Source organism: Dermacentor silvarum, chromosome 3 (assembly GCF_013339745.2).
Source record: "Dermacentor silvarum isolate Dsil-2018 chromosome 3, BIME_Dsil_1.4, whole genome shotgun sequence".
NCBI lineage: Eukaryota > Metazoa > Arthropoda > Arachnida > Ixodida > Ixodidae > Dermacentor > Dermacentor silvarum.
In genome coordinates, this window is record NC_051156.1 from 155,560,232 (window position 1) to 155,579,606 (window position 19,375).

General features: G+C 45.7%; 1 protein-coding gene across 1 annotated transcript in view; it reads right to left on the reverse strand.

The window, feature by feature from the left end:
* Positions 1-17,573, reverse strand: part of LOC119445948 (evasin P1243-like) — a 28,579-nt gene extending 11,006 nt beyond the window's left edge. The window contains exons 1-2 of the mRNA XM_049663751.1: positions 17,483-17,573; positions 2,475-2,540 (exon numbers count right to left, since the gene is read on the reverse strand). Of these exons, the coding sequence (XP_049519708.1) occupies positions 2,475-2,540; positions 17,483-17,573 (157 nt within the window). The remainder of the gene's footprint in view (positions 1-2,474; positions 2,541-17,482) is intronic.
* Between the last annotated feature and the right edge of the window lie 1,802 nt (positions 17,574-19,375).

Below are 19,375 nucleotides of genomic sequence, written 5' to 3' on the forward strand. Positions count from 1 at the left end.
CTCCGCTTGCAGTTGAGCCGCCACTCTCGCCTTTTCATCCATAGCGGGCGCACCGTTATCAGAAGCGACCGTTACCACACATGGCTGAAGAGAGAAAGAGAGCGCGCGTCGGGAACGAACGCCCTTGTGCACCGCAGCGCCCCTAGCGGACTCCATGCAAACCAGAGCTACGGACGAGAGAGAAAGAGAGCGCGCGTCGGGAACGAACCCCCTTGTGCCCCGCAGCGCCCCTAGCGGTCTCCATGCAAACCAGAGCTACGGACGACGAGGGACAAGGCTCGGCCCTAAGGAGCTTCGCCCCTAAAAGATCGATTGGTGGCCGTATTGCAATTGCGGGTCAACTATCCGACGTTGCATTGTGTGCTGTGAGGAACGCCGTAGTGCAAAGCAAAAGATATCTTTTTTATTATCCGAGGTGCTTAACGTGTGACTAAGGATATGTGTGCCGCCATGTCTGTACACCGCGCCAATCGAAATGCGCCAGCCACTGCCTGAAAAACGTCTCAGCCATTGATCTGCAGCGGCGGGTCAATCCAGTTTCTCAAAAAGCTTTTTATTATATGTAAGTTCACCAACGCAATGTATGCAATACAATATTACCACTGACGCTGAAAGGTTTGTGCGTGGAGTTGAATGTTTCGCATTATTCGGAGCAAATAATAAATACGGCAGCAATGTACTTTGGTTAACGAGAAATGAGAGACATGCAAGGTGGCTACTAGCTCGTGGCACGATAACTTCGGCGTCCAACAAACTCCTCGCAGATTGTCTTGTAGCACAAGCCCAATGTTGGTAAATACAGTTACGAGCACATGTAACTAATAGCTGTAAATCTCTAAAAGTGATGTAAGCACTCATCGTGTGATTTACAAAACGACACATGAAATGACATTACAATATTAATTTTGAAAATTGCGCAGAAATAATCGACGATGATTGTCAATGTCATCGCATAGCCTAATGCTTCCAGAAAGGTAATCATTTTTTATAATTGCACTGATGCGTTTGAATGCGCATATTCATTGCAGGCAGGACACTCAAGTGATCTTTAAATATTTCATTTTGTAATTGCTCAGAGAAAAGAATCGTTAACCAGGCGCCCTATAACGTAAAACTATTCCAATCTGATTTTATTCCAATCTCTTGACGTGAAATTTACGCAACCACCGATACAATCATCCGGCTAACTGGCAGCATTGTTTGAAAATCCCAATCAAACGCTCTCCTGATTTATAGGAGGTCACCTTTGTTCGCTTTCAAAACCAATAACATTGTCTACACTCGGCGGTTTTTCTTATCTAATTGGCTGACAAGAGGCGAGGAGCACGCTCAAGTGGACAGGTTTTCGATGAGGCCTAGCCAGAGCAGTGACAATAGATAACCGGATGAGGAGGATGGTTCCGGCGTCTTGTGATTGGCCCGCTTCCCCTTACTTAGCTTGCGGTGGCTGGTCAAAAATCACGGCGGTGTGCTACGGAAGGTCAAGAAAGCCACTAAATCAGTTCCTCAGTACAGAAGAGTTGGAAGAGCGATGTCGCATGCTTGCCAGGAGGGCTCAATGACCTTATAGTGTCACGCAAAAGTTTTTATTATACAGAAATAAATTCACGCTCTCCGGCCGCTCCGAGTAGCCACTATCTGAGCGATTTGCGGGCAGCCATCTTCTATTCCTTTCGGAAAGGGGTGGTCTCTGGCTATTCAGAAAGAATTTCAAGTTTTTTTCGTCTTATGAATGCATCTTTAACGCGCACACGTGATTTGACGCGGCGAATATTCGCGGTTTTGTGACGAGGTGTGACAGACAGGCGAAGTGGGTCCAGCGCGAAAACTTTTGACTAATAGCAGAGGGCTAATGGCGAAAAGGCGTCAAATCAGAAATAATTACTTTTATTTTGTTCGGTGTAATCATGCGTAATCAGTGCGTAGATGTCATATCAGATGGGCAGCTATCGCGGATTTCCCGACGTCCTGTGATAGACAAGATATGTGTGGGGGCCCGAAAATGTTTTGACTAATCGTGGAGGCCTGATTGCACAATTGGAATAGAAACGTTTGGAATAACTTTTCGTTATAGGTCCCCAGCACATGTGTTGTGGTAGTGTAGGCCAAGCGCTCCACCACAGTATTTAAACCTTCAGACACCCAAATGCTCTGGTGTGACAGCACGTGTATCTGTAAGAGCTGCTGCTCTGGGGCGAAAGCGCCTAGGTAACCTTCATATGAACGCACGCGCATGCGTGAGTTAGGGGGTTGGTGTGCGCATCTAGGCTCCTTAAACGTGCTCTGCCACTCAGTTGCGTGACATCATGCGCCTTTCGCATCGCCGCCTTTGTATATACGGTCAAAGTCTAACTGCCACAGAACCCCCGTCGACCGCCAACAGCCAAACAAGAAATCAGACAAAAGAGCCGAAATATATTCGCTTTAAAAGAAAGTACTGGCTTTGTCTAGGTGTAAATAAGATGAATACGAACCCGATTCATAGTCCTCGCTGCTTAGGTGTAACCCTGGAGGCGCTGCACCTGGTATTGGTGTGAATTCTGCGATCATGTAAAGAACAGGCAGCACTCATTTTTTACCTAAAGGCGTGAAACTTGTAATCGTCGGCGAGAGCAAAAGGGACGATCTTGTAATGTTGCTTTTTTAATAGTTACGATATGCTTTCGTTCACAAGAAGTGAATTCATTATAAATACAACTAAAGCAAGCAATGCAGTAATTTTGCTCTCATATTACAGCCAGTGAACGTACACTTTATCAAAATCACATGCCAAACAAATAAGCAAGGATAAGGTCTTTCACCATTTGCTAAGATAGCATTAGTATAATACGAAATTATGAATAATTTTAGTACAGCGTGAAACTGTTTCTCAGCAAGAGGTACAGGGTCGACCGCATCTAAGGTGAGCACCTCATTGGTATTCAAGCCGGTAAAACTACAGCGTTTCTTCTACTTCACAAGTGAAATGTTCGTTATACGATGTGTAATTATGGTGTCGATAAACGCAATAATGATTTTTCGAATTATGTATTGAACATCAGCTTCTATGATAACTTGAATACTAATGAGGTGTTCACTTTAGATGTGGTCGACCCTGTACAATACGGATTCTGGCGAACCATTCCTGAACGTCTGAAAGAAGCCCCATAATCCATATCGGCATTATGCCCGACCGTTCAACTTTCTCGATGATGACGGCTATAAACCTAAGCTGAGGGCGCAAGTACACTAGGTCACGTTCAAGTGTACTGTGCAGCTTGAGCCCTTCTAACGGTAATAGTCTCGTCGGCTGAGAAGCTTTTAATAACGGTCTTCACACCGGCAAAGTGTTTCTTTAATAATCCGATCGGTCTTCAGCCCTAATTTCCAGCGGGTGACAGCATTATAAACAAGGCGAGGCTAGAGAAAAACGCTGAAAAAGGCTTCTTTAGGCCCTGGAAATCCAATATAGGCACCAAATTTAGAAATACGCAATTATTAGCGTGATAAAGGTACCCTCCTGAGGTTCCTGGAGTTGTAATGTGTGCCTATAATAAAATATAGGCATGATGAGGACGTAAGGAAAAATAGGCATTTTGCCGCACCTAAAGCAAATAGATGCATAAATAGGAATGAATGGGCCGAACAGAGCAGGACGGCGAGTTGATAATTCAAAGAGGACGGCAGTCAGTTATGCGAGTGGCGCCATGTTCCCTTTACGCGCGTTAACGTTCAGTGTTAAATTCCGTAAATAGCATATGCTAACAAAAGCCCCAGGAGTGCTTATGTACTAGGCGCGCGCAGCATGCATCACGCAACGCTAACACAAACTCCTTATTTGCCAGCCACTCAAGCGCTCTTATGTTGTATGAAAATTTGAGCAGTCGCTTCACAGGATGGTATAAAATATTTCATTCGTTCCAAGTTTCATTCCAGTCAGACGACATGGGACTTTGATTTAGAGCAAGGTTGCTTACGTGTTCTTCCCTTTGTTGGAGACTGAAATGTCTATTCTCTTCATGGTGTGCATTATTGCTGAGAAGGATCACTGGAACTGTGACCGCTTACAGGCTTACCGCGGGCGTAATGTCCCGTAGAGGCGCGTAGCCTCATTGATTTCGGAAACAACGTGGTGAAGCCTACTATTTTTCATGAAAGATGAACAATATAAACGAAAAACAGTTTCGCCGTAAGGGCGAAGCAATGATTGCCAATAGCAAGACGTCAGAATATTAATCGAAGTGTATGGCTCTTAGCTGTAGTGGCAGTAAAAATAAGTTGACTAAATAAACACGCCTGGTATGGTGTGAGTAGACAAATGAACGGAAAGAGTTTGATGACCATGAGCAGCCCCGGTTAGAACTACAGGGTCTTGTCGGCGTTGTCACCTTGTGTTGACCTCGCGTTCCCGTACTGCGGCATGCTCACGATGGGCACGATCTGTGCGTCCGCTCCGCGCTTTTCAATTGCAGGGTTTTTCGACGTCGCTTCCTCAGCCTCTTGTTGCCGTAGTGCCACGTCTGGGCGCCACCGGCGTTAAGCTGCAGGGTGCGCCACACATACAGCAACAGCACATTGTTACTGCATCTGAACTAACGGAGTGGTCTTTGGAGGTTGCGAGCCCGCCTTGCTTCATTGTGATTAGCGTTTCGCTGGAGCTTCTAGGCCGGCGTTCTCACAACACGTGGGCGCATGCTTTCGCTATGTGAGGGACGCAGTGCTTCGCTGCGGAAATCACGCACCAGCAGGTACTTTGTAGCCAGGGGGGGGGGGGGGTTCAACCCCCCCCCCCCCAAATTTCATTGCGATAGCAATTATATGGACACTCAAAAGCAGATTTCTGCCGTAGGCGTCGCCGTCGCCGTCGCCGTGAGGTTCCGTATGATGTCAATGGAGATGAAATCGTCGCCGCTGATAAGTGGTTCTTGAGGGAAAGGGAAAGGTTGACGCTATCTTCTGCAGCCCTTGATGGAGCACGGCTCAGATGATAAGTGGTTCTTGAGGGAAAGGGAAAGGTTGACGCTATCTTCTGCAGCCCTTGATGGAGCACGGCTCAGATGATAAGTGGTTCTTGAGGGAAAGGGAAAGGTTGGCGCTATCTTCTGCAGCCCTTGAGGGAGCACGGCTCAGCGCGCCGAACGCTGTATGTGCGAGTGAAAGGGCGCGAGGGGCGCGCGCTTTCACGGGGAGTGAACGCACGGCGGAGAACGAACGCGCGTCCTGCGCCGTGCTCGCTTAAGGGCTGCAGAAGTAGGCGTCTCTTTCCTCCTCTACAATCACCATATATGTAGAGCAAACGCCCCTTCAGACGCGCGAGAGGCCGTGGGGGAGGGGGGGAGGTGGAGGGAAGGGAGGCGACGTTTAGCTGCGGCACCAAGTGCCTATTTATATCAGAGGCTCCGGCAACAGTCACCAACGCCGCACGCATTTTGAGCGAACGCGGGCAAAACGCCGACGGCGTGGACAACAGTTCTGCGTGTTGCCGGTGCTGCTGCATGTCCAAGTTTATACAGCTGATAAAGCTAATATCATTACTCCGTATAGCTCTCTACAAATTTGCTATCGCAATTGATGCTTCGCCTTTCAGGTGAAACTGCGACAACTTTTTTTTTCCGCAACCCCCCCCCCCTCCCCCACTTACCCACCCTTTGTTCTCGTCGCTTCGCGCTGACATAATTCATGAAACCAGTGCTACTATCACAATTTCATTCCTGGGCACTTGCGTTTGGGTTGGTAGAGAGAGAGAGAAAAAAAAATAACATTTATTAGCCCGAAGGAACTAAAGCCCAAGTCCGGGCCTCCTGGTAGGCTCATGCCTCCTGGCCCAGCACGTTCTTGACGTGCTGCACCAGAAGCGGCCACCATAGTTTTTCAAACCTTCGTGGGGGTTGGTAATTTACAGCGAATCATGTCTGCATATGGAAAAATACTGTCACGGTGTTTGTCAAGCCTTTGACACTCTGCAAAGTTTTGGGCGAGAATGTGGCGGCCGCATTCTGAAGCAACAAATGAAGAAACAAATGCGGCAGCCGCATTTTAGATGATGGCGAAAACGCTCGAGGCCGTTTACTTAGATTTACGTGCACGTTAAAGACCACATGCAGGTGGTCGAAATATCCGGTATACATTTCCGCCGTTTCCCTTCAGGTGCCGGTTAGGCCGCGCTCGCGCAGGATCTTAGGCTACGTTCACACTTAGTCTCGAAGCTGTCGGAAGCGGCAAAATCTTGCAAAATTCCGCCCGCCAAGGCGGCAAAACAGGCAGAAAAACAGGCTGCGAGCCAAATCGGTCTCGGGCCGATTTTTTCGCCATGGCGAAGCGGAAACGCGGCGGAAAGTCGTTCTGCTTCACTGGAAGCTACACTAGCATGTAAACAGCCGGTCGTAAAATTGAACATGGAACCAAAAGTGTAGGCTGTAATGCTGATCGACGCGATCAAGAACCAGCCCTTGCTCTACGACAAGGGTGGCACTAAAACGTACTGTCAGCAATACTAGCGATAGTATTCAACCTCGCGCGACCGGAGGTGCGGCAACGAAGCCTTGGCGTTACCCAACTTCTCGCGCTTTTGCAAAGCCAGGCGAACCCACCACCGCCGTTTCCGAAGTGTCCGCGTCTTCCGTTTATTCATTGTCTATTTGTAGAAAACAAGTAGGTAGAAGCATACAAGCCATTTCTTCTTCCACTTCCACGGCAGACAATAGTTAGGCAGATTCCTCGTTGGCGCTCCATAATTCTCCTCGCACGGGTACGGTATGTTGCAGAAGTCGCGGGGTGCTTTTCTTGTCGCGACGATAGATTGGGAGCGTAGGTCTCACGTATAGGACGCGCAGGCTTTGGCGAGCCCCAACACAAGGGCCAGCCCGGGTTTTAGCTGTGGTGTTCCCGTTGCCCCTTTGGTGTCCTGGAGGCGCTGACAATACGAAATGATAAAATGTTATTACAACTTGTAAATAAAAGTTATTAAAGAAATATTATCACGCCTAGGCACCAACCTGTGACTCAGCGCTACCGCGCCCGTGTGAGGAGAATTACGGAACGCCAACGAGGAATTTACCGAAGGTCGCAGATGGACACGCGAAGTTGCGTACGTGGGTGACGGTACGTGGGTCAAATAATGAACATACCGCTCGAAATAATGCGATAATGAGCGCCACCACGCCGACAAACTGACGCCGACGAGATGCATCTGGACGAAGACGGCAGCGGCGGCCGCGGCGGTAGCAAAACAAATGTGAACAACTTGGACAGGCGCGGAAAAAGTTTTCCGGCCGCTTTGGCCTTTCCGGCTGCTTTGACCTTTCCGCCACTTTGCCGCTTTCCAAGTGTGAACGTAGGCTTAGTCTGCGCGAGAAACGTCTCTTGTTTGCGATTGCGCTCCTACGGAAGGCTGGTAATTACTGTTGTGTTGTTGAATCCCAAACCAGCAATTACGGAAGGCTGGTAGTTGCTGTTTTGTTGTGGAATCCCAAACCAGCAATGTACACACGAAGGGGTTGATGACAGCAGTGAAATTCCACCGACTCGCAACAGAATGCATGAAACAGACAGCCGACAAGTATGAATTACTGCTGTGCGCAGTACAGCGTAAGTAAACTCTTGTTGCAGGCGCTGACAGTTCTCGTCGGAGTTCACGCGTCCTGAGAAATTGATTATTTGCACTACACACTGAACAAGACCGGAGTTCATTCCTGCATCACTAGTACACCAATCAGTCGAGATTCTGTGAGGTACAAGGCCGCTTCCTGTTTGCACCGGCGTAAGTGAAGCACAAATGAGCTGCACGCACTACTTAAAATGCGTACACATGCCATATTTATGCTGTGCGGTGAAATATTATGTACAATTCTGAATCTGTTGACGTAAAGGCAAATGACGGCTGCACGCTCGCACACAGCAGAAACACAGCGGCCCATGCACTTGCCGCAGGAAATGCAACCCTCTCGTATGAGGAAGCAGGGCGACGAAAGCTTCGAAAAAAAAAAAGCCTTACGCGTTTTTGCGCGTATTTACGTTTTCTAGCGCAAAGACGCAGCGAACAAGCTATTGCTATGGGAGTAGGTATAGCCTGGTCACACGTGCATTTTCACGCGTATAGCCGTCCTTGACTTGTGAAACGCACTTCGCCCCGACGAGGACGACGCCATCTACGCTTACCGTAAATGAACAATTAATGATGTCTTCTCCGATCGCACGGGTCGTCTCAATGATGTGTTTCCGAAGACTGGTCCATTCAGTGGCGCGATGAGAGACCGTTGCTCCAAACGCCCACTGTACCTGTCGTACTTACTGTATTTACTGAGCTTACTTTACTTTTTACTTAATTGCTTCACAAGCCCACGCACACGCGAGGGGGGGGGGGGGGGCAATCCCATGTCTTTGATATACATGTATAGAGTCTGCTTAAACTACCGATAGTTATTATTGATCACGTGATGTAGAGGAAAGCAGAAGCTTGCCCCCCCCCCCCCTCCCCCGAAAAAAATTTGTGGCTACGCCCCTGTTTGTAGCCACCGTACCTTGGCTACTACGTCTGGGAAAACGATGACAGAAGCCGACAGAGTATGCATGGTCTGCAGAGCCTGCGTAGGCTGTTTTAGGATTTGTTCCAGCAAGCGAAGTTGTCTAACCTGGGGTCTTAGGATACAGCTTCATGTGCGTACCAGTCTCAGCGATTTGAACATAAACAAGCCGAGACATATTTCGCCACCTAGCGTTCAAATTATGACGAAACGGGAAATCGCACAGTTATTGACAGTATTGTTCTGCAGAGAACATAATAAATCTTAAGCAAAGAATATATTTACGTGTAATTACTTATGACGGTGAAAAATCGCATGGAGTGTTCATAAAACGCGCCAAACATCTCAACTTGCTCTTGCACGCGGGGGATTCTTCACGATCTCTTATTTTGTTTATTGAGACATGCGCTAGGTGCCAAATGGTTAGACAACCGAGCTGTTGGTGCTGAGGGTCCTCTGTGCGAACAACTTTATTTAGTGTACTTATAAAACGCAAGTTCTTTCTTAGCGGTCTTATGACCACTTTTCCGTGTCGGGTATGTTTCATACCTCTTTCGTAGGCCCCGAGACAGTGCAGAGCCACGCCAGTGAAATATAATCACTTTCAGGTTTGAGCTGTGGTATTGAGCTCTGATATAGTCTGAGGAAATTGAGGCTACAGGCTTCCACCGTTAGTTTCATGTTTCATGACATTTGTTTTTGGGCTGTCATCCTAAAATATTCGGGAATAATTTGGCAAGAATGTAAGAATGATAGTATGCTGTGGCACTATTACCCGCATATGCAGCATGCCCTACAGCATTGCGTGACAAATAGCACACATATGCTTAAATATGTGCGGAGGATAACAGTAACGGTGCTAGAGACGGCGACGGCGAAAATTCGCTTGGTGTGTCCTTATAATTTCTCGCTCAATAACACAATACTACACTCTTAGCACGGTAACGTTGATGTTAACCTATAATTGCAAGTAACTTATAAAATAAAGGTTACTCGGTGACTAAAAAAAACTTGATCTTTGTGTTTTCGTGAATTTCCGTCGCGGCTAGAGGTTACATGTGCCGAAGCGTATATTTTAAAGGTTACTGCAACGCCAAATGTCTTGTAACCTTTAGATTGTAACCTCTAAAGGAGTTGCCATTCGTGGCTAGGGGACCTACTGCATGGATTGGAAGTTTACTTATTATTGTGTCGTATTGCGATCCTGATGTGGTGTTTTTAGCCGGGACTAACTTATACGATATGTTGTGCGGCCGAGGGAATGAGGCTGGTTGGACTAAATTAATATTTTATTGATACCAGTAGGGTTCTTCGGTTTCGCAATGTAAAAAAAATTAAATCTTGCACGAGCGTATGCTCAAGAGAGACAGCAGCAATTCATTATTCACTGATCTATACTGCATACGTGCCATTATAATCTAAAAGAAATCCACAGAAACAGTGAACATACATCGGAGAATATCGTGGTGAACGATGTTTAGGCATGAATTATCACTACGGTTCAATGTGATGGAAAGCCCTCCGCTACCGATACAGGCATTTTAGGCTGTGGTATAAAACGTAGACTTGTGTACCTGCATAAAACCTAAAAGCAGATGCGTTATGGTGATTGAATATATATTTGTACCCAATATTCTTTTTTTTCCCTTGTGTATCAATGCTCCCTATATTCGCGTTTGTTTTATCTTCTCCTAAAACGCGACACCCACCAACAGCGGGCGCACACTGAAGGCCGCACGTGGGTGCACGCTAGAGTAGTATAAAACTCGACGACCGACAGAATCAAAGCGTCGAGCAGGCCGAATAACTAATCTGCAGGGCGAGAAAGATGCTTCGTAATCAGACTTACTTGTACACTGCAACTGAATGTTGTGCCACCGCGCTTTCTTTCTTTTTTTTGTATTTTGATGTATAAGAGGGAGTGGTTCCTAAATTACAGCAAATGTTGGGTTCATTAGAGAACGACAGACATGCACCAATTTTGCCCGCTCACTAACACGCGAGAAAGACGCCGCTACATTCACATGACATCGGGCTACAGCCGCTCCAGTAAGGTCTCGTAGAGAGATGAACGTGCGCTCACGGCGGGAAGCCACAATGGCGGCCGGCCAAATGAGCAGGGAGAAAACATACAAATACAAACGAAAAGCAACATCCTGAAACATTAGAATATTACCATCTTGATATATATGGTCCTGTGATACTTTGACGGAACTGTAGTTTGATTATTATGTTTAGTTGCGCTAGATGCGGGGCGTAATCAAACGCGCTTCAGCTTCAGCCACACATGAGCGCCGTCATATCTCCTCTGCATTCCACAGCTCTCGCGATGCATGCCGGGAAGAGTATCGCCGGTGGTGTCGTTTTTAAACAGTCGTGTCGCGCTTTGTTTCATCGCGTTACCCACGTTTTTACGCTCTCAGATTTGGTGGCGTGCGCTTACCAAGCGTGTTGTGTGTCTGAGTCATTCGTGACGGGTAGTACAGTTACCAAAAGGACTCCTAAAGGCGCGCGCGCCGCTGAAAAGAAGCCATGACGCCGGCCGTGGAGCACGGACATGTTTGGCGTGCTGCGTGGCCGCTGCGACGAGACGCATTGCCGATGGCCAGTGGTAAAAGTTCATCGCTTGCCTGAGAGTGGTGAGCATCGTTTGTGTTGTGACTGCTGTAATGAATGCCGAAGACAGCAATAAATGTGACCTAGGTAAGCTATGCTTCCTGTTCAACTTTTTATTTGCTGGTGTGTGTCTGTCGTATATTTCACCGTCAATTCATGCTCATGCTCGCACTATTCAGTGTTATTGAAGTGAACTACTTGTTCGCTTCATAAACACTGTTTTTAAAAATTTATATGGCTATCAGTCACCGTGTTGGTTATTCCTAAATCTCAAGTTTGTGTTGCACTTTTGTGCGGACGCACAACATTGACCTCATGCACGGAACTGGTGTTCAGTGCTGATATTCTGTTTGTAATCACTTGATATTGCGTTTTGACTGTTAAACTGTCACATTATTGCGGGGTTGTCTTTTGTACTTGTACTGGAGGGGAGTACGAACTGACTTGAGAATTCATTTTTGTTCAGTTTTTTAATTTTTAATTTTTATTCTTACCGATATATCCTAGACAGAAGAGTATATTCACCTTAGGCGTATTTAAATATTTGTTCTGTGGTAGTTTTTCATCTGTTTGTGGTTTATTTATGTTTCTTTCATTACATGTTAATAGCTGTTGTTTGCAGGGCGACGCTAACACGTAACTATGAGATTGTAACATTACTTTTCTGCCGTTGTAGGGTCCACTACACAGCAAGGAGATCTGAAAATTAGCAACTCACATACTAACTGCAAAGAAACATGATTGTGCTCGAAACAGGGATGAGATCGGCCTCCTTGTGGAAGTCTAAAACTCATATGTATTTGCATTTGAACATATTGTACACGAACCTTCAACATTTCTCATTTTTCCCCCATTCCTCGTGATGCTGTAGAAATTTGTGATGCCAGGCAGTGCTATACTCACAGGTTTTTTTCATTATTGCTTCATGGCCGTGGAGAAGAAAACAGACCAAGGCAAAATGTAATTTTGCTTGTGAAAGGAAAACTTTGAGTTACCTTGTTTTGTATATGCAAATAAAGTAAACATGACATTTTCACTAAATGTTTTGTGTCTGGTTTCCTTCTCACGGCTGCTACTCACATCAGTTCCAGAATGATGTGGGTGCTGCCGTGGCACACCTCTATAATTTTTTTTTTCGATAGAAGAAATGTTGCGTGCAGAAATGCGTATTCATTCTGAAATGTGCCGCCTTTTCAGATATACTTTCCACTTGTGCAAAATATAATTATTAGAAATCTCATTATCATGTGATGACGACATAATACTTTTTACAACAAACTTTTAACATGGTCCGCAGCATAGAAAAACGTTGCGGGACGAACCTTTATACAACGCATTCACCAGTATACAAAAGCAACATACTGTGTATTTCATCAATTATTTTGTGTTTTGCACATTTAATCCAAAATTACCAATTATGTGCCAGCTTATTTCAAAAGGTACAACTATCTTGATGCATTGTGCATTCTATACTAATTCCGGCAAGCTGCCTTGTGTAAATGACCTGCGCTGTAAAATAGCAAGGTGACAAAGGTTTATACGTTGTTAACCAGTCTGTCCATGAATATTAAAAAAAGATAATTTGAGACGAAATGTTGATTTCTGCTGAACAAGTTTTATAGTCATCGCAACAGAATTTCAATACTAATCATTAGTACGAATGGCGCCAATGATTGACTGATTAGCATGTAAATAAACAATCGTGGTTAACAGCATAGCTGGTCAATCAGCACTCCATATCTGGTTGCTGGAAGCATTTTGCCGCAGAATAGTCTCTAAAACACATACTGTGAACATGCCATAAAATGCATTGCTGTTCCAGTTGAGATATTTACAGAATTTTGCAGCAGGTTGTGCAGAAAGAATAACTGAAACAGCAACGCATTTCATTGCAGATTCAATTTCTCGAAATTGGTGCCACGCACAATTATGGCAAATCGGTATGCTTTCAGTACTGGCTGCCTTCAATATGCAACTACATGTCCCCAAAGAAATGAAAAAGTTAATTACTAAAATTTTGTTCCCAAATGTATTAAGTATCGCACAAATGCTGTCTGTCGCCGCTATGAAGTTTTCACAGCAATAAAATGTCATTTTGTCTTAAGACCTGAATATTTTTTTTAGTTTTAGACAATGAGTCGTGTCTAAGAAATTAGGGCATAACCCCTGCGGCCATATTTAGGTACCTTTTTTTCTGTAATTTTTCGTATAGGCATGGAGTCTTGCACGTTTTCACCTGCACGTCCTTCTGTGCACGCACATGAATTTTGTGCATTGCTCCTTCGGCCATCCATTGAACTTCACTGCAGGGCACTAGCGTACCTCACTGAGCAGCGTTTTCAGAAAAAGTGTATTTCGAAAGATCAGCCGAAGTTCAACAACTTTCCGTTAGCTACGTCGAAAGGATACCTTTTTCCGATAACATAAGCTTTTACGGCGCTTAGTCGTAATTTGCCTGCTGAGTGATAGCAGTGATTTTACCTTGCCCAAAGCGCAAATATAACGCAGCAGAGAAGTTATGACTAAGTGCCTTAAATACCTATATTTTCAGAAGAGAGCATCCTCCTGACGTTGGTAACCGAAAGTTGTAGAAATTCGGTCTATCATTTGAAGTAAAATTTTTGTGAAGTTCTGTTCAGTGAGTTACGCTAGTGCATTGCGGTGAAGTTATGTGGTTGGCAGAAAAATAATGTCCTAAATTCATGTACATGCGCAGAAGGACGCACGTGGGAAGCCTTGCAAGACTCTATGCCTATATGAAAAGTTACATACAAAAAGGCTACATGTACCTATACTAAAGGTTACTATATAGTAACCTTTAGTATAGGTACACGTAACCTTTTATTTTATAGGTTACAAGTTTCTGAGAATATGCCCTTCATTAAAGGTTACTTAAATAAAGGTTACTATGTAACCTTTTTTTTATAGGTGCACAAATTTGTGAGAATATACCCCTTTAGTATACGTTACCGTGCTAAGAGTGTAGGCAAAGTGCAAGTAGAAAGTGCTAATTTTGGATATGCTGGTGCCTTAATGGTGCGGTAAAACGCAGTGCCAACAATATCATCACTGCCGCACTGTAACGGAAGCAGTCTACGACCCACAACCAAAAATAGAACTACACACGTTTTCTATAGGAAAGGGCCTATGATTTCATGCGAAAGGTTGTAGCAAGCAAAACTTAAATCAGCAGTTGTTTTGAGAGACCAAGGCAAGCATTCCCGAAACTTCTGACTTCCTGTGAATGGAGAGGGATTGCTTGTTCACCCTAGGCTAGCGGGTTTGATTAGACTTAACGCGGCAAGTCTCACCAATAATAAGGGATTCTCTTTGGTCACAAAGTGGAACAATAATTCAGAGCTTAGTACCTAATTACAAGAAATATTTCTATGATTTGGGTATAGTCTAACATCATAGTTTCTTTCTTTTCTCATGTATTCGCTTACTGACTATATAAACAAGCACGGTGTCACGCGCGCACAGGTAAATATTAACACATCACGTTCGATGACCGCTGAAACTGTTTGAAGCGATGGAGAACACATCACGCTCGATGACCGCTGAAACTGTTTAAAGCGATGGAATGCGAAAGCGCGCCTGCAGCAGCGGGTAATTGACCTTTGCGCTGTCTCGCGTCTCGCTTCAACGCGAACTAAACGTCGAAAGCACAGCGCATACGAAGCTATCGGCACTCGGCGCATGCACTTCTGCCCTTTGGACCCATCGCAGATAGCTTTGAAGATGAGGTCCCCGCGGCGCACACTTCGGCCGCATAGCAGATCGCTTTCAAAATACGGTGCCCGCGCGAAAGCTCCGTCAGTAGCAGCCGTAAGAGCAGAACGCACCCCCCCCACCCCTACCGTGTCCGCCGCCTCCTCCTCGTGCCCCGCGAGCGAGCGAACGAAGAGTGCGCGCTTCCGGCCACCTTCCTCTCTCGCGTGCGCGAGATTAAGCTGCGGTTGCCGGTTCACCCTCGCAAGCTTTCACTCGCACACACAACGCACGTCGCGCGGCGGCGATTTTATCGCCGTTGGACTTTATACGGAACTTAACTACGGCGGTGACGGCGACGGCAAAAATGCGCTTGGAATGTCCACATAATCGCAATAAAGCTACAAGGAGCTTCTGGTCGCACGAAAAGTCAGTTATTTGGGATCGCCGAGAAGCATAGACATTATAGAATATTATTAATATAATCATCACCAGCACCCTATCATTAATACTACTGCAGGACGAAGGCCACTCCCTGCGATGTCCGATTAGCCCTGTCTTACACTAGCTGATTCCATGTTGCGCCTGCAAATTTCTCAGTTTCACCAGCCCACCTCGACACTGCTTCTCTTCTATTGGCACCCGGTCTGTAACTCTAATGGTCCACCGGTTGCAGGCCCTACGCATTACATGGCCTGTCCAGCTCCATTTTTTTTCTCCTAATGTCAACTAGAATATCGGCTATCCCCGTTTGCTCTCTGATCCGCACCACTGTCTTGCTGTCTCTTAACGTTACGCCGAAGATTTTAATGCGAAAGCATTATATTTCCCATGAAGCGGAAAATCCTGAATCCGTCTGGCGTCCGTGCGGCGTTAAGATCCCACGGTACCAAAACCAACGGGACCAAGCGAAGACGTCACGTTCCCGGCGCTGGACCTGCTGCGGCTAGCAGTGCGACATCCCACGGTGAACAGCCATGGCATAGGACGAACGCCGTGGCCCACACCCTCAAAACTGACTTTGCACAATTCTAAAATTCAGTTGACCAACGTTCAAAACCGACCTGGACCACTCCCAAAATTAACTTGGCCCACTCCTAAAAGTGGATTAGGGTGGATAGAAATGGATTAAGGTTGGTACAAATTAGAGGAAGGTGGATTAAGGTGGATAAAGGCTGTGTTTTTTATTTAAGGTGATAATTAAAAGAAGTCATTATGCTTTCGCATTCACATCACGTTAGGATAGATAAATGACTGTCAACTTTTTGTTCAATCGCTCTGTGCGAGGTCCTTTACTTGGTCTCCGAGATTCTTCGTTAACATCCAAGTTTCTGCCCCACATGTTAGCACTTATAGAAATCAATGATTAATGAAATAACAATATATACATATAGTGCGATTAAAATATAGCACTTTACAGAACTTTGCTTGTCATAGGAAGAGAGAGAGAATTGAGGCAATGAAAATGCAGATAGGATAACCGGAAGACAAACATCTATATAGCTAGGAAATCATTGAATTATGCGGAGACATAGGGATATTGCATCTTCTTTTTACGTTTTTATCACTGACGTGTTATAAAACTACATGCGTATTGCGGTTATGCATATTTCGCGTGCTACATGCTATCGGCTAAATGGCTGAATGATGAGTTGTTTTTAAAAGTATACCTTGTAAATAGTGTTCAGTGTTTAATCCTTCGTTCGCCGTAACGATATGAAAGAGTAAAACATAATTTCAGAGCAAAAGTATAACAGTATTAACAATTAAAAAGGGCAGCGCAACTAGGCTGACGACGTTTTAAAATTTCTCAAACGCTGTCAAGTACCACCATCTGGACAGATACTCCAATACCTGTTCTTGCGCTGTGTCCCCTCCTAGAAATTGTGACATAATATTCTCGTTGGTAGCAACTCGAGGACCGGGTCTCCGGATCCCAGAGAACCTGTAGCGTACGGGAGCGCCACAAACACTATGTGCCATAAGCCATCAAGCGCTCTTCATTGCGTACGTGTACATCAAAATTAAGGAATACCACGTTGGTATAAAGAAAAGCTTAGCTCATTGAAATCCTAAAAAAATTCACCCTCTCTATGCAAGGTAGAAAGATTAGGTTTGTTTAGGGTCTCGGGCATCGCGTTTCCTTCAAAAGCTGTACTTTTCACAGGCTCTGTTGTTTCGCAGTGTTTTTTCACTGTGGCGTTTATCGGTTACAAACGAGAGACAACCTCTTTCGTAGAAGATATTGTAATATATGAGTAGAAGAATGCGGTTTATTTATTAAATACGAAATCTAAAAAATGGCAATTACTTTAGTTAAATACTTATTGGTTTAAACGGCTACGAAGTACACATGTACTATAATGTATAATATAAGGAAGGTCCGGATACGAAATTTGCGCGCTAATGAAATTGAGATACCTGCACTATTAAAACTATGTCGAGACTATCAATGAGGACCAAACGCGTTAACATCCGCACAGCATGAGAATACATTTGCGAGGCTGCAAGGCGAGCCACGGGGAAAACAATAATATCAAAGGCGAAATAGAGCGAGCTGTCGCCCAGCACCTTGATTATAAAACCTGCGAGAGTGTCAGGGCACGTAAATATGGAGACAATTTGCGTCTTTTGGATGCAAAGAAAGCACGTACCATCATAGTTTATAGTGCCATACGAATAGTCGTCTTCACTTGGGACATTGTCCGGCTCCCCACTTGAAATTCTCGTTGCTTTCGATAGCATTGCTGAAATAAAAGCGGTATTATTACTGCATTCAATACATCCGCTATATACTAATATATACTGTACTATGTATAGTATACATAGTAAAGGAGATCATAACATAGATTTACATTCGCTTATACCGTATATATATTGTCGCGCGTGTTCTAGACAGACGACTACGACGATGGGGACAATAACGGACTCCGTCTAGTGGGTCAGTGGGATTCTTAGAGAACGAAGACGTGTCTCTGTTCTGTTTTGTTTGAACAGGTTGTCCTGCTGTTCTTGAAGAACGTCTCCCTGTCCTCTCTGGGCGTTGTACCGCGACAATATATATATATATATATATATATATATATATAATATATATTATATATATTGTAACCACATTTAACGTACCACATTGTTCTCATTTGTAGATAGCCATCATAATCCTCGTTCTTTTTCGTCGTGCTTGAACCTGTGGACTAAACGGGTCGGCTAGCGCTTGCCGCTCCTGCTCATCTGGCGTATTTCAAAGTGCCAGAGATCCCGACGTCCTCCTGCCTTCCTGCTATACCTGGAGCTACGTTTCGGTCGCCGCCTGTGCCAGGCCACCCCTACAGCTATGGACACGTCGGCCGCTGGCACTATCGCTACCCCTAATACTCCCACTCCCACGACATCGGCTGCACTGACATCGTGTACCATTACCAGCCCTCAAAGCGATCCCCAAGTCTTTGCGGGTCTCCGCGGTGACGACGTCGACGAGTGGCTCGACAATTACAACCACGTGAGTTCGGCCAATGGGTGGACCGACACACAGAAGTTGACTAATGTCGTGTTTTGTCTGACCGGCGTTTCGAAGACGTGGTCTTTTAACTACGAAACTGACATCGCCGACTGGTCAGCTTTTCCCATCCGCTTGAGGCAAATCTTCGCGTCTTCATCTGGCCGTTCAGAAGTCGCCAAAGAGAAGCTCGCTGCGCGTGTCCACCTTCCACATCAGTCGTATACTTCGTACATCAAAGATGACCTGGCTCTATGCCACCGCGCCAACATGGGAGTGACGGAAGCCGAACGCATTCGCCACATTCTTAAAGGCATTGGTTCGATCGCATTCAACGCCTTAGCTGTTCACAATCGTACTTAAGTTCAAGAAAAACATCAATGTGTCAGCGCTTGGACGAGTTTTAGTCCCTTCGTCTTCACCATAACAGCAACATTCACCTGCTCTCATTCTGACTTACGTGCTCTTATCCGCACTATTATTGGCGAAGAACTTCAGGAACATCAACAGGGGGGCAATCCACTGTTGCTTCCGCTCCATCCCCAACGTTCGAAATGCGCAACCTTTTGAAGGAGGAGTTCGCAGCCAGGACGACACCAACCACGTCTGTTTCACCAGCAGCATTCCGGATGCCAACATACGCGGATGTCACTGCAATGCCACTTGCCGCTTTACCATCTGGGCCTCCTGACCTTACCTGTGGCCACTTGACTTCTATGGGCGCCAGAACACCTGCTGCGCCTTCGTATCCTCAGTGGCTTCCACCTCATCCGGTGTGCTTTTACTGCAGTATACGGGGCCACATATCACGTTACTGCCGTTGCCGTCAGCTGTATGAAAGCCGAGGCTATGCCGATTTCGAGCGAGACGGGATCCGAAGACCCGATCCTTACTACCCAGGTCCGTCCGCTTTCAAGAAGGGTCGTTCTCCATCTCCTCCAGAGTCTGCACGTCTCCCACAGGGCTCTCGTTCGGCCAGACGACGTTCTCCTTCGCCCTACCGCCGCTCTGCATCACAGCTTCGCCTCACCTCCCGCATTGCTTACCAACA